The 16,989-nt window shown below is 40.3% G+C and overlaps 1 protein-coding gene across 4 annotated transcripts in view; it reads right to left on the bottom strand.

Moving 5' to 3' along the window:
• CTNNA2 (catenin alpha 2) overlaps positions 1-16,989 on the bottom strand; it is a gene marked incomplete at both ends in the record, with an annotated part of 1,014,669 nt that overhangs the window by 802,320 nt on the left and 195,360 nt on the right. For all 4 annotated transcript variants that reach the window (XM_080711157.1, XM_080711158.1, XM_080711159.1 and 1 more), the window contains 2 exons: positions 1,724-1,990; positions 5,612-5,731. In XM_080711157.1, coding sequence (XP_080567283.1) covers positions 1,724-1,990; positions 5,612-5,731 — 387 coding nt within the window. The remainder of the gene's footprint in view (positions 1-1,723; positions 1,991-5,611; positions 5,732-16,989) is intronic.

Raw genomic sequence — 16,989 nt, 5'->3', positions numbered from 1 at the left:
GTCAGAACACTAGGTTTACAATTATTCCTCAATTACATTATCCATCTCCCTGCCTTGAGCAATCACTGGTTTTCTTTCTTTTCTAGCAGCTAGTCATTTCCTGTCAAGAAATTCATGTCAACATATCCAAAGGCAAGCTCATCATCTTTCTCTACAGCCACTAAGTAACCTAATTTCCCCCCATGCATTCTGTTTTATCACTTAAGTGGTGTTCAATGTATTCTACTTCCCTCCTTTCCTCTGCAGGAAAATATACTCTTGAGAGCAGATACTGATTATCTGCAAATCTGTGTAGCTCTCACAAAGCATGTGGGCATTCATTGGTCAGAAGAGAAGTGAGCTCATAGACTGGCCTCTATCCAGACTGGGGGAGGCTAGCGCTGTCATGCTGGCCTCTGGAGACATGTGACCATTCCCTCACTCGGATCCCTTGGCTGCACAGGCAAAGAGACTATCCTATCATTGTGTCCTGCATTGAGACACGCTGCCAGAGATAGCAAGTAGAGAAGGTGGCCTTTGTGGGATTGCCACAGGCCCTCTTGAGAGAGGCCATGTGAAATCACAGGGGAATCTTTGAGTTTCTCACTAGTTTAAAATGAAGAAACCAAAGAGCAGTTTTTTACCCAAGCATAAAATAGAAGTGATCTATACCCAGGATGCCTATAACATGTATCTCTTTAATAATAAAAATAAAAAAAACACTTGAATCAGGCCCCCATAAACATAGTTGTTAGTTTCTTTGTAAAATATCTGGTATCTTCTTTAGGACACCTAGGCATAACCTTGCTTCATCAGAGCTGTTTTTAATGATGTTACTGTAAAATATTTTCTTTCCAGATAAAGATTGAGAAGCTAATTTTAAAAAATGGCTCCAGGTATCACAACAGTAATAGAACTTTGCTCTTTTATGAGGTTTTGTTTTTATCATGTTTGGGGGGAGAGTGCTAGATGTCAATACAATTTTGTTCAGATGATTGTAGAAGCCAGAAAAGCTGTTGCTGCTACTGATGCATAACATACTGCTATTATTGGTCTCTCTCTCTATATATAGATCTGCATGTGTACATGTATATATGTTATTATAAACTCTTATTCTATTTCATTATTGACAGTTGTCCACTGAAATGCTATGAATACCTTTACATTGCCTGAAGTTATGTAAATGGAATATATACAGTTATGTAATGAGTTATATAACTTTCAATTATTTACATCAAATTCAAATTATAATAGATACAGATATGGATATATATAGATATAGATATAAAACATTTTTTGGAAACTAGCTGTGTTGTAAACTTTGGAAACAAGTATCCTAGTTTACTGTGTTGGGTTGGCACTGTACAAAAATGAACAGCCATATTGCGCTAGAAACTTACTTTTTTTCTATTTGTACAGGGTACTTTTTTTCTATTTGTACAGGGGTAACACACTGTATTAAATTCATATCATGTATCAAATATGTAAATTCATATCTTTGTGGGTGTGGTTACAAAAACTAATAAAGTATTCTCTATGGTTTGTCTATGAAAAAAGGACAAATCAAGTAGGCTCTACCAATATTTTACATTCCTAATAACAGGGACACATCTTGGGGTTTATCTTAATATTAAAAATCTCAAAGGGAGAGAAATCAATACATTCTATCATGGTGTCCCTTCACCCCCTACACAGTTTTGTTTCTCTGTGTTCATCACCCAGCCCAGATAACCCAGATGCTTACATCAAACTCGTTGAGAGCCGCGGCCAGCTCACCGATGCCCGTGTGACCTTTGGCTTCGTCGGTGGGCGAGGTAGCTTGAGCAGCATTCGAGATGCCAGCAATGGCTTCCTGGACCTGCTTAAACACATAATCTCGGTTGGCTCTTGTGGCAGCAACGTCTGGATGGCGGAGAAAGGCTTGAGAGGCTGTGTACAGCATTGTAGCATTCTTCTTCAGAGCTCCCCGGGCGGCTGCCATCTCATCCCTACAATGAGGGTCCTTCAGCTCCTGTGTGTGCAAACCATAAAATATGCATGAAGTCTGCATGGTATAGTAGCCCTTGTAAGAAAACTTGGATACATAGTCTATTAGAAATACATGGTATTTTAGAACTCATCTTTTCTTCCTTGTGACACTTACTAACACATCCTCCTAGAAGAATCTCACTGATCCATTAGGTTATGCCTTTCTGTCTGCTCCTAAAAGACCCTATCTCTTTCCAATCATTATATGCATCATAATTTAATATACTGACTTATTTAAGCATGTTTTGCTTCTATATTGAATCTCTGAGGTCTGCTGGTTGTCCCAGTCTATCTCATTTACTCAGGCTTTAATCATTAGCACTGCATCTGGCTTATTACAATGCACTCAAATAACTACTGTTGGAAGAGCTGGGCATGGTGGCACACGCTTGTAATCTCCATACTTGGGAGGCTGAGACAGGAAAATCGCACAGGTTCAAAGCCAGCCCCAGCTACTTAGTGAGGCTCTCAGCAACTTAGTGAGACCCTGTTTCCAAATAAAATATAAAATAGGTCTGGGAGTAGAGCCCAGAGGTAGAAAGCCATATATATTTTATTCTTCCATATATGGAAGAATAAAAAAAACTGTGCCACCAACAGCTTTGCAGAGTTAGTGATCAGCAGATGGGAAACTTGAACTTCTTCTGAGATGCTGTGTGCTTTCGTATTCAATTATAATGTCAAACATTGGAAACCAATCCTCTGATTTTTGGTGAGCGCATCAATGCAGACTTATTATCATTTTCAGAATAGATTTCTCCATTTTTAACTGCCTCTAATGGAGGTTCAGTTATTGAGTTTAGAGAATAGAAAAAAAAAGTCCAAAGCTGATTTGTTTTTCTAGTTTGGGATGTTAAAGTAATGGCACTGGGAGGTCTCTTTGTTTTGACATCTACAGAGTACCCTTAAAGAAATACACCCTTATGAACATGTTAAGGGCAGTATCCTTTCCTTGACAGCCCTGACAACTGCCAGATGAGCATCCCTAGGAGAATATTTTTGTAACTTTAAAACATCTGTATTTGAGTCACTGGGTTTCTCCTGTTTACTTCTTTGATGTGTGATACATGGACAACCTTACAAGAATGAACTGCGTAGTCTCTTTTCTGGGTCAAAATACTTCCAAAACCAACACAATTATACTTGATTTCTAGCATCATCAGGACAAACTGACAATAAATAAATAATTAGCTGAATCCCCATACTTGGGAGGCTGAGACAGGAAAATCACACAGGTTCGAAGCCTGTAGTATAGAAGTGTGGCCAACACTTCTATATTCGTACGATAACTTTCTCCTATTTGCTATTTTAGTGCTGGTATTTGTGTGGGAGAGATGGTACTGGGGATGGAACCCAGGTGTATTCTACCTCTGAGTAGAACACCAGCTCTATTTTATTTATTTACTTTGAAACAGGGCCCCTGTAAATTGCAAAGAGCTTTACTATAAGTTGATGCTGAGGCTAGCTTTCAACCTGCAATCCTCCTGTCTCAGCCTCCCAAAGACTGGGATTCCAGGCATGCACCGCCACAGCCACCTCAATGCTGTTATATTTTAAACATCTCCAAATCGATGTGTCTAAATATAAAATATTGATAGATAATTCTAACCGGTTCCTTTTTCATCTTCCCCATCTCAGTAAACCCACTACCCTCTACCCATTTGCTCAAATCAGAATCTTAAAAGCAAACCGGTTGCTGTCTCTTTCTAAGCTCACACAACCAATTCATCAATAGCTTCTTAGTGTTTTAAATGCAAAATACTCCATAGACTCCCCTTCACATTTACTACTACTATGCTAATGGACACCACCACTAACTCTGCCTAATCTACTTCGTCCACTCCCACCAGTTCTTCTTCTACTTCTTTTATTGTAGCACATTTAGAAAATTCCAATATGTAATCCTGAAACACTGATACCAAGCTTTGAACCAGTCACAATAAAATCCAAACGTTCTGCAAAACTGAGTGAACACCTTGGTTCTACCTTTCTCTGGCATAGATCCTTGGTTCGTCGGGATCAGTGGTCACTTGATCTTTTCCCTCAGTTTCTATCAGTTTTCTTTTCTATCAGTTGTTCAGACAAGATTGATGGCTGCTAGGTCTCCCCCCTGTACTTTAGACCAACTTTGTTCCTTCTTATATTACACTTTGAGCTACCACAAAAGATTCCCTTGAACAAATAATTATTCTATTAAAACAAAATACTTAATATGCCTAAAGGCTAAAATCCTGTCCATGTGTCTGTAACACAACAACTGCAGCTTGGTCAAGTTTGGAATCTTTGCCTGACACAGAATGAACTCTCAATAAATGTTTAATGAAACTTCACCTTTTGGTGAAAAAGTCACCAAGAAGCTGGCCGTGGTGGCTCATGCCTGTAATCCCAATACTTGGGAGTCAGAGACAGGAGGGTCGCAGGTTTGAAGCCACCCTCAGCAACGTAGCAAAACCTTGTTTTTAAAATAAAAAATAAAATAGGGCTGGAGATCTAACTAGGAGGTAGAATGCCCTTGGGTTAAATACCCAGTAATACACATGCACATGTACTTTCTCTCATATACAAGGTCTCTCTCTCTCTCTCTCTCTCTCTCTCTCTCTGTCACACACACACACACACACGCGCACACACACGCACACACACACACGCGCGCACACACAGAGTCACTAAGGATCGAAACAGTCAAGATAATGGGTGAAAATAATTTTAACCAACTCTACATTTGCAATTTTTTTTTGAGGTACTGGGGAAGGAACCCAGGGGCATTCTGCCTCTGAGCTATACCTCCAGCCCTATTTTTTATTCTTTATTTTGAAACAAGGTCTCACTGAGTTGCAGAGGGCCTCACTAAGTAGCTGAGGCTATCCGAGAACCTCAATACTCCCGTCTCAGCCTCCCGAATGCTGGGATTACAAGCGTGTGCCACCGTGTCCAGCTTGGAAGTATTTTTTTAAGAATATACTCTTTGGAAATAAAATCCTAGTAGTACTTAATTAAAAAATAAACTCAGCTAAAATTGAGGGTACTCTCTCTTGCCAAAGTGAAATCAGAGGAGAACCCAGGTTCCCAGCCCTTATTAAATTAAACTCACAGTCACCTGTCCCTTCCCTCCCTCAACCCCACCTTTCTTGCGACCCTTCCCCACCAACACACCTTCCCTCTCCTTTGGGTCTTGCTTTCTTCCTCTCTTTAATAAACGCTTTACTCCAATATCCAGCATGTGTAAATGCACGGTAGTATCGACAGGGCTAGGAGATAAAAACCTGAGGACAAAGTGTGGTGTCCAGAGAGTGACCACCATGCCATGGTTGGACCCTTTTTTGTTTGACCTGAAGCTGTTCTTGCAGTGGACAGAAGGCTGGAGCATGGTGGGGCTGGCAGAGCAGAGCTGTTCTGGTTCTCAGCAGTGGCATGGGGAGGGCCAAGGAAGGGCCACAGGGCATCACAACCTCCGAGCAGGAAGCATCTGCATGTCTACAGGTTCTTAGGGCATTTGAAGTAAGCAGGTGCAGCTGATCCATTTTCAAGCCGCTTCAGGAGGCTGCTTACTAGGCTCTGCGAACTCACCTGTTCACTCCCCTAGCCTTTCCAAAATGCTCCTCACCTGTTGTCTTCTCGCTGCCACGTAGTTAAGCTTCACCATCTCTTTTCCAAACTCTTTAAAGCGGTTTGCAAGGTCTTGCTCATTTGTAGCATTTTTGACAGCTTCCAGGGCCTCCTCCACCTGAAGTTGTAAAAACAAATAAAACCCAAACAATGAATTTACAAGCAGGTTAATATTCAGACATAATTTTAACATGGTCCTTTTTGCTTAAAAATCCACATGAGTATGGATTAACATTTAAATGAAATAATAGGAGGAAGTACCCATAAACAATCTTTTATAATCAGATTAAATATTTTTTTCAAAATGTATGGAAGGCTGGGCATGGTGGCACAGGCTTCTAATCCCAGCATTTGGGAAGCTGAGACAGGGGAGTCCTGGTTCATGGCCAGCCTCAGCTACTTAGTGAGGCCCTTTGCAACTCAGTGAGACCCTGTTTCAAAATAAAGAATAAAAGCCGGGCGTGGTGGCACACACTTGTAATCCCTGCGCTTGGGAGGCAGAGACAGGAGGATCGCTCTGGTTTGAAGCCAGCCGTGCTGGCTTAAGAGACCCTGTTTCCAAATAAAAACATATAAAAATAATTATGGGAGTATAGCCCGGAGGTAGAAGGGTTTCCAGGAACCCCAGTACCACCAAGAAAGAAAGAAAGAAAAAGAAAGAAAGAAAGAAAGAAAGAAAGAAAGAAAAGAAAAATAGGACTGGGGGTGTAGCTCAGAGGTAATAAAATGGCCCTGGGTTCCATACCAGTACTGCAAAAAAAAAAAAAAAAAAAAAAAAATATATATATATATATATATATATATATATATATATATGGAAGATTTTGCATTAAAAGTTAATAACTGTTGAACTGTTAAATCATACAAAAATTCCTATATGTATTATATTTTATTAATTTACAATTTTGACAAGGAATATAGGCTTCTGATTTTAAGCATAACACTAAGGGAAAATATTTAAGAAAAGGTAGAGAGCTTTAAAACACATTTTTAAAAAATTGGGGGGGGGGAGAAGTAGCTTCCCCAAATTGGAAAAACTTCAGGGCAATTGAAAATTTAGGGCAGATGGAATCTCCCACCAATCCTGGCAACACCTCTTAACCTGGACTAAAAGGAGGACAGAGTGCTAAGCTGAGTGTACACCTGGCCACGCAGTGGGAAGAGATATCACATATCCAGAAGTAAGTGGATCTGAAGTTTCTTGTCATTGGAAGGTGTTGTCCATGGGAGTGGAATGGGAGCGGGCAGAGTAATAGCAGATACAAGATCCTAGTAATGTGATGGCTTCCAAATTCCTGCCCACCGTCTCGGTGAACCTTTCCAGAGTGGTTCTGGAGCTAAATTATGAATTCTACCAGAATTCCTTTGTAAATGATCCAAATATTTGAGAGATGTTAAAGTGTCTTCCCCTCCAAAACGATTTAACGTTTGCATTCTTAATATGGAATGCAAACGTCCACAATTGGTAGCCCTCTTGGTTGTAATACTTATGGACTCAGTTGCAAAATTAAAATCAAGTCACTGTGGTAAAATAACCCAAGTCATTGTCAGTCAGGTTGTATCCTTGTAGAAATTATTTTATAGGGTAAATAGCTAAGAAGACAGTCCAGAAGGAATAACACGCAAGCCAGATGAGTTTTTGCAGGTCCAATGTTCTTTTTATTTTTTCAGTACTGAAGATTGAACCCGGGGCAATTTACTTCCAAGCTGCACCCCTAGCCCTATTTTGTATTCTTTATTTTGAAACAGGGCCTCACTAAGTAGCTGAGACTGGCCGTGAACCTGTGATCCTCCTGTCTCAGCCTCCCAAGTACTGTAATTACAAGCATGCACCACCACACCCAGTTACAAGATTTCATGTTCTTCATTATGGAGCAGCCTGGCTGAGGGGTCTCCACCAAAATGCAGACTCCTGAGAGAGGCATGAAGGAAGAGAGGAGGCAGAAGGGAAAGAGAATGAGGGATGCAGAATTCTGATCTGCTCTCATAGTTTTGGACGGATCAAAAGTACAGACAGATCAGGAATTGACAATTCAGAAACAGAAATGAGTATGAAAGTGGTTGGGAAAAGCCATAGATTAACTTATTTCTTGACTCTAGAGCTGCTGCTTTGCTTAAGCTTGACATAATCACCAAGGGGCTCATACAGCTTCCTTATCAGGTGTCCCTGCGTGAATGGAGAGTAGTGCCTATAAACTAGTGATAATGGGTATCAGCAAGCTTATCCCATGGGTGTGACAACACCATTCAATTTCCCAAAGAAGCCACCTCATTTATTAGAAGAAAGAGCTGTAGGAAACAAGGGGAGCTACTTAGAATAATGATGGTGGTGAGGTTGATCTAGACTCCACATAAAATGAAGTGTTCTTTCTCATAATCTACGAAAGTTCTGTATTGTTTTCTTCCTAGACATAAGACTATAAAACAATGATGGGATGTGTCAGTGTTAGTAATTTCCAGTTTCTACCCAGGCCCTCATAATGCTCAAGGTAAAAAAGGAAGAACATTTGAAAATGAGAAAATAGTAGAAGTGATGGCACACACCTGTAATTCCAGTGACTCTGGAGGCTGAGGCAGGAGGCTGGCAAATGGGAGGCCAGCCTGGGATTTCAGTGAGACCCTGGGACTTTAGTAAGACTTCAAAATTAAAATAAATAAATAACAAAAGTTAATTGGACTGCTGTGTGCTAAGGATTTTAGTTTTAATTTTTTTTTGGGGGGGCATTTAAGATGAATTACATTTCATGGCATGGAATGGATATTTAAAACATTTCATAGTTTAATGAGAACCTCATATCTCAAATCCTTAGAACAACAAATTAATGAAGCCTTGCTTTTTAATAGATTTATAATCATCTTAACTTGGCCATCAACAGCATCATTGAGAGGCCTCTCTTGGCAGTTAGCTTGTTCCTGCTGCTTATTTGAAATGTAAATCTTTACTCAGGACATAAAGATTGGTCCCAGGGAAAAGCAAAATAATTATCTCAGAGGGAACTAGCCTGGATTTGTTTTCTAATATATCTCTATAAAAAAAAAAAAAACAGGCTTCTTACCAGTTGTTAGACCAATTTGGAATGTTTATTTTGTTGTTTCACCCATAATTTACTTTCTTATTGGTTTTCTTGGAGGAATCCAGATGTCAGTGTAAAGTTTTAATAATTATAAAACTTATGATTCAGTGAAGTGTATTTTTGTAGAGAAATACCAATGATGAGGTCTGTTTATGTAACAGTATGCTTAGCTGTACTCAAGAGTTTGAATCTAGAAGGTTCTGAGAGCTCACCTACTCAAAAGTTCCTATGTAGAATCAGAGTTCAGATCATATTCAAGGTTCTACAGAAATGCAGGAAATAGAACCAACAACTGGTGTATAGGTACATTCACTGCCCATCCATACGTACGGTTACATAGGACAAGGGATACCATACATACATACATACATGCATGAGGTGGTATGTAGAAGGAAGAAAAAAAGGGCAATTATCAGGTACTTTTGATAACTCAAAATTAATTTAAAAATCAGGTTTTATTAAGAACAGCCAACAAACTCTTCTTCCTTCTGGATTACTAGGGAAAAGAGTGAGCCAATAAATAAACAAAGAAACAAGCACACGAAAGCCTTGCTTTTGAATATTTTCTCGCTGTTTGGGATGAAGACTGTCAGAAGAGCAAAGGGTAGCTTTTATACAGAAGAAAAGCTGGAGACACTTTATTTAAAAATACACCTGCCTCATTCCCACCATGAAGAACCCAAGCCTATATGAAGAGGGCTGTGGATGGTTGGATGGATGGATGGATGCATGGATGGATGGATAGATTCATACATACATGCATTCATACATGAAGGGATATGTAGAAGAAAAATAAAAAGGGTCCAGGTTGGTCTGGTTTTGGACACAGATTATGAAGCGGGATTCACACTATCCTGGAATGTCTGCAGATGGCAGAGGACCCAGCATGGGTGAGAGAAAAGCAGAGGGACAGACGATGGGGGAACAGGCTATTCATGATGGCTCCAAGGACAAGGGCAGCAGCAGCAGCACCTTTGGTAAGAGGTGGTTTGGAAAATACTTATGTTTGGGGTTGGGAGATGGTTTCCTGCAATCATACATAAAGGCAGCCTTGAGAAGCAGCTACTACATCTTCCCACTAAAAATTCCTTTGACCTTTGGGGCATTACAGACAGACCACCATTCTTCTACCACAGGGCAGGCTGGGAGTATGAACACCAGGCTGAAAACTGCCCAGTCAGGTGTTCCTGCCCTTCAAAATAGAAGTCAGTACATGAATACAGCGGAAAGCACTGAAACTTCTAGAAAAGACATTAAAGCTTGTTTTCTGGTTAGTAAGTTTAGATATTATTTTCAGAGCTGATTACTTAAAACTCTTAAAGGTCTTCTCAGCAGCTCAGTAAAAATAGTTTCTATCTCCAATACTGAAACAAGCCTGCCTGTCTGCCAATATTAGTCTGGAGCTGTTTCAAGTCGTCTAAGACAGAGTCTTTGAAATGAGTCCTTAATTATCCTGGTTGAAATGGCATTTAACTTCAATATAAAAAGTCCTTTTTTATGAGTCACATACAGAGAGACAGCAGACATACAGGGATGGGGTAGTGTTGACTGGAGGAGTCAGCCCTCTCCCCTCCTCTACTGTGTAATCCTCTGGGTCCCCTGCTGACACTAATGCCCCCACTAGTTTAATGCCTATGAAAGCCCTCTCCTTATAAGCATCATTTCTGTTGGAACAGAGTGACCTCATTCCAGAGTTGTTCTGTTGATGCATAGTTATTTGAATTTTAGGTGAAACAATTGAATAAATCATAGACGACTCTCTTGTGAGAGTCTGGTTTAACAACTAAATTAAAGATGCCTATATTGCATAGGAGTTGGCTATGTGAGTGAATGAATGAATGAGTGAATGAGTGAATGAACTCAGGACCCTACACCTAACTGCTGAATGTGTTTAGTCCTACAATCCAGTTCTATCTTTGATGATTGAGCATTATCACACTTTTTCTGCTTCCTCAACAGAAACTGCCTTTCTTGATTAAATATTCTACTTCCTTGATAAGGTGGCCTTTCTGATTAAATTTTCTCTTACCATGTTCACAAAGGAAGAGTAAAATGATCTCCTCAGAACCAAGAATGACTAAGTGTTAGGGCCATTATTCTTAAAGTTCCATGTTTTTTTTATTTATTTATTTATTTATTTATTTATTTATTTATTTGGTGGTGTTGGGATTCCTGGAAACCCTTCTCCAAGCTACACTCCCAGACCTATTTTGTATTTCTTATTTGGAAACAGGGTCTCTTAAGCCAGCGCGGCTGGCTTCGAACCTGCACGATCCTCCTGTCTCTGCCTCCCAAGCAAGGGGATTACAAGCGTGCGCCACCACATCCGGCAAAATGCCATGTTTTAATAAGCATGATGATAACAGAGTTGATGATATATTTCCAAAGTTATTTTCAGCTTGTTCCAGAAAAATGACACCAACTAGAGTCATGGAGCATTTATGATGTACCATGTACCAGATACTGTTCCAAACAGTTTATATAAGCCACATTTAGCCCCCAAAGCAGCTCCTTGACACCTCCCTTATTTTGACTTCACGGCACAGGCCCTGAGATTGGAGCTGAGGATAGACTGAACCTGCCGGAAGCTTCAGGGCAAGTCAGCGTGGGAGCCGCTTTAAACCAGCTACTTTACTTCAGAGCCTCCCTTACAACTTTTGAATGGTGTTGCTTTGATTTCCCAGGAAGGGCAGGTTTAGAGAGCTGATGGAGTTTGGGTTGGGATTATACAAAAGTGCTGATTATGAAGACTCACCTCAAGTTGCCTTCTCTGATCAGCCTCCAAGTTTGATTCACTCTATCTCCTTTCTGTCTTTAAATTCTGTCTGTCACAGCATCCAGTGCCATTGCCTTAGCCCAGCTTTACAGCCACTACCAGAAAAATGGCAACAGTCTCTTAACCTGGGCTCACACCTCTTCATCCAGTTCCCTTTTTTCCGTGTGTGTGTGTGTGTGTGTGTGTGTGTGTGTGTGTTACTGGGGATTGAACCCAGGAGCATCCTACTTCCAAGATATACCCCAAGCCCTATTCTATTTTTTTATCTTGAAACAGAGTCTCCCTGAGTTATGGAGGGCCTCACTAAGTTGCTGAGACTGGTCTCAAACCTACAATCTTCCTGTCTCAGCCTCCCAAGCACTGGTCTTATGGGCATGCACCACTGTGTTCAGCTTCATTTCCCTTCTTACACTACCACCAAAATTATTTCTGTATATGACCAATCTAATTTTAAAGCTTCATACTGTTCACTGGAATCTATATATAAAGTGTAAATGAAAGATCAAGATATCCCAGGCTCTCCAACAGGTGGATCCCTCTTTCCTGTCTTGTTCTTGCCTTTCCCCACCTGGCCCTGTGTGTTTTGATGACAAAGTCACAGGTGTTACTCCACACACTCCCGTGGCTGCGTCTCTTCCCTCATTTGTAAAGTTAGCTGCCACTGACATCTGTTGTCTGACCAGAATCCATGTCCCTTCTTATGGATCCAATACCACATTTTTTTCTAGGAAACCAATTATTTCCTTGTATAGATGATTAAGCCCAAATTCACCCTCTCTACACCCTTAAAACAGTATTCCTTTCCCAGCCAGCCCAGCCCTCAGCTTTGTAAGTAGAGTGCTGGACAGACACTATAGGAGGAGAGGCGTTTTGATTTTGATGTGCTTCTCAGCAGCTCTGTCAGGAGCAGCCTCTTCAGCACTGGAGGATGGGGGACAGCAGCATTCTCCTAAAACTCATTTAGCGATTCTGCAGCGCAATGCCTTCCACTAGATACCTCTCTCTGAGCAGTTTGCCTCAGCACCCTAAAGGGCTATTTCCAGCAAATAACACTTCAATATGAGGCCCACCATGACTGCTGTAACACTGAATGACCCAGAGCCACGCCCTTCACACCACCTGGCTCTTAGTCCTGGTAGGGTGCTTCTTCTCCAGCATGCTCTATCCCAGCCAGAGAGGGCACTTTACTTTTTACTAGCCCATCTCTTGTTACTCTACTCTGTTACTAGAGTTAAGAATTCATGACTGCATAGTAAGGTTCCCTATCCAAAGTACTGTGTGACTTCATTCTCATTTTTAAATAGGATCACACATCTCCCAACCTTTTTCATTTTTTTTTTCCCCAGTACTGAGCATGGAACTCAGGGGCATCAGGGGCATTCTACCTCTGAACTATACCCCCGGCCATATTTTTTATTCTTAGTGAGGCTGCAAAGGGCCTCACTAAGTAACTGAGGCTGTCTGAAAACCACGATCCTCTGGTCTCAGTCTCCCAAATGCTGGAATTACAAGTGTGCGCCACCACACCCATCTCTCCCAATTCTTTTGATGGGGCAAACTCTTCTCAATCGCCCCTAGTAATGAAACCCCTGTGACTCTACCAAAGGAGAGGCAAATCTCACTTAGTGATACCTGATCTTTAGGCCTCTCTTTCTCTTCCCAGCCACATCACAATTTTCCCAATTGAGTTACACAACACTACCATTGGGTGGATTTGACCCCACTTCCAGCATGGGGTTAAGAGTGAGGATAAGTCCTAAGATAAGAAATAAGCATGTGTCATTTCTTTCTCTGAACAAATAGCTTAGAAAGATGCTGCTGATTCAGAAGCCAATCAAAGCTAACAGAAATTTGGAACTTTGTGCTTAAGCTATTAGGAAACAGAATTTCTTCTTTCGTGTTAGTTATCTTTAGTCGAGGAGCAAACAAGCTTGACAATGGCTAATGGACATTTTGAAACCATAAAAGAACCTTAAAAAAAGGGCTTGCACTGAATTGAACCCTCAGCAAGGAAACAGACAGGAAGGGGCCCTTGTCACTTTTTTAAAACTTGGATCAAGGTTTACCTGAAACAACTCGTTCTGGCCTCTTATGTTGGTGGGCCAACACATTCTCTTTTTAGAAAATCAGGTTTCTTGGGGTTTTTGTTAAATGGAAACCATCCCAATCATACTTGTCCTCTGAGTGACAACACAGCAATATGCTCTATTCTCCCAGAAGCCTATAAAGTTTTGAAGACAGGAGCCAAGACATCTTTGAAGTTATATATCTTAGCACAGTGACCCATTTATAGTAAGTTCCCCATGAATATTTCTTGAAAAATAATTAAGTAAATTATTAGTTGCATGAAGCTCATACCATGATAGTTCTGACAAAAAAGATATGCTAAGAAACTGGGCCATATGTTTTACATTTAAAATCTGAGACATGGCTATTTTATACTAATTAACTGTTGTGATGCAGGCATAAGAGGCACGTTAGAGCTTCAGGACTAAATGGCAAATACTGAGAAAAAACAAGTTACTGATTCGATGCTAAAGTCACAGAGGCACAGGTCATGTTATCCTTTATAGTCAAGTCCTCAAACAATGGGACAACAGGAATAGATGTGATCTCTAGTAGCCATGAAAAAATTCTGACTTCCTCAAGGCACTGACTGTGTAATTATTGTATTTTGTTATTCCATTTTTAGAGAGAAATTCTCTGACAAAAGTCATTATTCCAGGACCTTGCCTGAGGAGAGAAAAAAAGGTGATTGTTTTCTCTGACACTCACATGTTGCAGTGAGTTTATGTGTAATGCTAGCATTCATACTAACAGCTGACAATATAATCTGATTACATTAATTCATAGTCTAGTGAAAATAAATATCTCTATTTGTGAACACTGATTGAGAGGCCAAGTTCCTATAAAATTGTAAAGTGCCACATAGCACCCTAACACATTGACAATGTCAACTGATTGCAAGATATGCCAGGTGTCTGACTATGGAATCATTCATCCACAACTTCAACAATAAAAGTGATTATAGTTCAGCATTTTTAATAGTGTCTGATGTGCAAAAAATTACCTTAGCTTTGCTCAAGATCTTAAATCCCCGCATGGCTTTGGAAGTGCATGGCACCCACTGTTTTATTACAATGCTTTCGAATTTGAAACAGCAGCAGCCTTAAAATCTTTGGCAGTAATGTGGATCTTTCATGTAACATACTAAAATACAACTTAGTATTTAAGCACACAAAAATACTTGTGTGATAGGATAAGAACATAACACTGAGAATTAAAATCTCTGTGTGTTACATGGGAAAAATGCCTAAATATCCACATAAACTTGTGTTTTTAAATAAAATGATAATGTAGCATAATGCAAAAATTTATATGCTAAAAAATAACCTGTATTATCTTGGCAAGAACCCTACAGCTTCATTCAGTTTTGGAGGCTGAATGTCAATTATTCATGATTACTCAATTTGCCAATGGTTACATATTGGGGGTCAGGACAGGAGATAAACATAAGTGGTTAAGAAAAATAAATAGACTATCCTTTACGTACTTGGTGAACTGTGAATGGTAAAAAACATGAATGTAAGTTTCTGATAAGAAAGTAATTTCTTCTGTGTTTCTGTGAGTTACTCAGATATAAGAAAAATAAATATGCGGAAAGAACACCAATGAAAATTTGGCAGATAGCCTAAAAGATAAAATGTGAAATACTATGTAAAATGTTTAAGAGTAAATAGTTATGTAGCTGTCAACACATCAAGGAACTGTTTTGAGTCATTATAGGGTGTTTCTCCATTGGCACCAGCAGTAAACAGAGGTCACAACATACTAGAAAGCACCTGTTACTCTTTGTCCCTCATCTGCATTTTCTCAGCCACATGAAAACTCAGGGTTTATCTGGAAAACACTTTGAGAAAGGCATAAGTGGTCACTTCTAAGATTCCCCATCAAAACATGTAAAGATTAGGATATATTTCCTCATCCTAAGTTAAAAAAAAATGCTAGCCAGGTATGATACCACGTGGCAGTAATCCCAGTATTTAGGGGGCTGAGACTGGAGGATTGCAGGTGTAAGGCCAGCCTCAGCAACTTAGTGAGGCACTCAGCAACCTAGCAAGATCCTATTTCAAAATAAACAATAAAATAGGGTTGGGGTGTAACTCAGAAGTAAAACATCACTGGGTTCAATCCCCAGCAAAACACACACACACACACACACACACACACACACACACACACACACACACACTTTACAGTCCTTTATGAGAATATATACTTCTACCAAAATGAATTAACCATACTAGAAAAAATAAGCACTTTATATGTTCATTTTATCAGGATTTTGTCCACATGATGTCTTTCTTTAGGGGTTCAGACAAAAGCACCATGAGATGAAACCTAAGCTGATCTGAAACCCATGCCTGACATAGGCTACAACCTAATTCAGTGTGGGTCACAGAAATTGTAGTTTCTACATGCGTCCACAAGATGGCAACCTCCTACCACTCCCGTTCCCTACAGCAGCTGCTGTGCTCTATGTTGAACAAATGTGTTATTTAGTCTATGATCATTTTTAATTTTACTACTGACAGCCTGAAAGGACCACTTAATATTGCTGGGTTGACCTTTGCATGATTTTGTGCTAAACACTTTTTTTTTTAAACTTCCCTTAATCTGATGTGTAGAGAAGAGAACACAATTGACTCTACAACAGGCGACAGCAGTGATATTATCAGTCATCAGCAATGGCCAAAACAGGTGGGTAGAGAGACAAGCCTGCAGGCAGCAACTGGGGCCATGCACGGTGTCAGGGGTCCACACTGAGAGCTCAATGGGCCTGTGCAAGTGGTTCAGGGGGAACATCTGGCTTGTCACCACCTCTCAGTGGACATGAACAGGGCTTTTCTAGAACAAAAACAATGATATATGAGATGCGATGCTAATTTCTATAGATTCAGTCCCATTCTGTCCATGGTAGGAAAAAAATTGATGGTCCTTTGGGGGAAAGATTTTTCTTAAAATGTGCCTTAAAGACTGAGTAGAATATAATGTAAAGATACCAGAATCTTTTTTTCTGCAACACACATAACAATTCATTGCAGCCTAAAAGATGCAGAGACCCAAGATGGAGTTGGAGGAATGTCACCCAGCACTGTAGACTGCACGTGACCCTGGAGGTAGGATGCATAGATCATACACAGCCACCATTCACCAGTGCTCACTTTGTACCAGACTGTAATAAGTTCTTCCTGGGAAGTTCTCCCCTTCAAACACATCACAACCCTGAGGACACTGCCTTTACTCATTTTAGGGTATCTCAGAAATAAGGGTGTCATATGATGTATTATAAATGTAGCTGGCAGATGGAAGCCACACCAATGTTAAGCCGATTAGTCTGACTTCAGTGGCCGTGTGGTTAGCTACAATGCTAGGCTGTCCCTGAATGTCTTTAGAAAAAGTGTGTCCTCTAATTGCTCACTTCACCCAGTTTGCCAGAGCCTCCCCTGGATTTTTAAGCCCTCT

This window comes from Muscardinus avellanarius, assembly GCF_963383645.1.
Source record: "Muscardinus avellanarius genome assembly, chromosome: 15".
Classification (NCBI taxonomy): domain Eukaryota; kingdom Metazoa; phylum Chordata; class Mammalia; order Rodentia; family Gliridae; genus Muscardinus; species Muscardinus avellanarius.
This window is presented reverse-complemented; position numbering and strand designations above follow the sequence as displayed.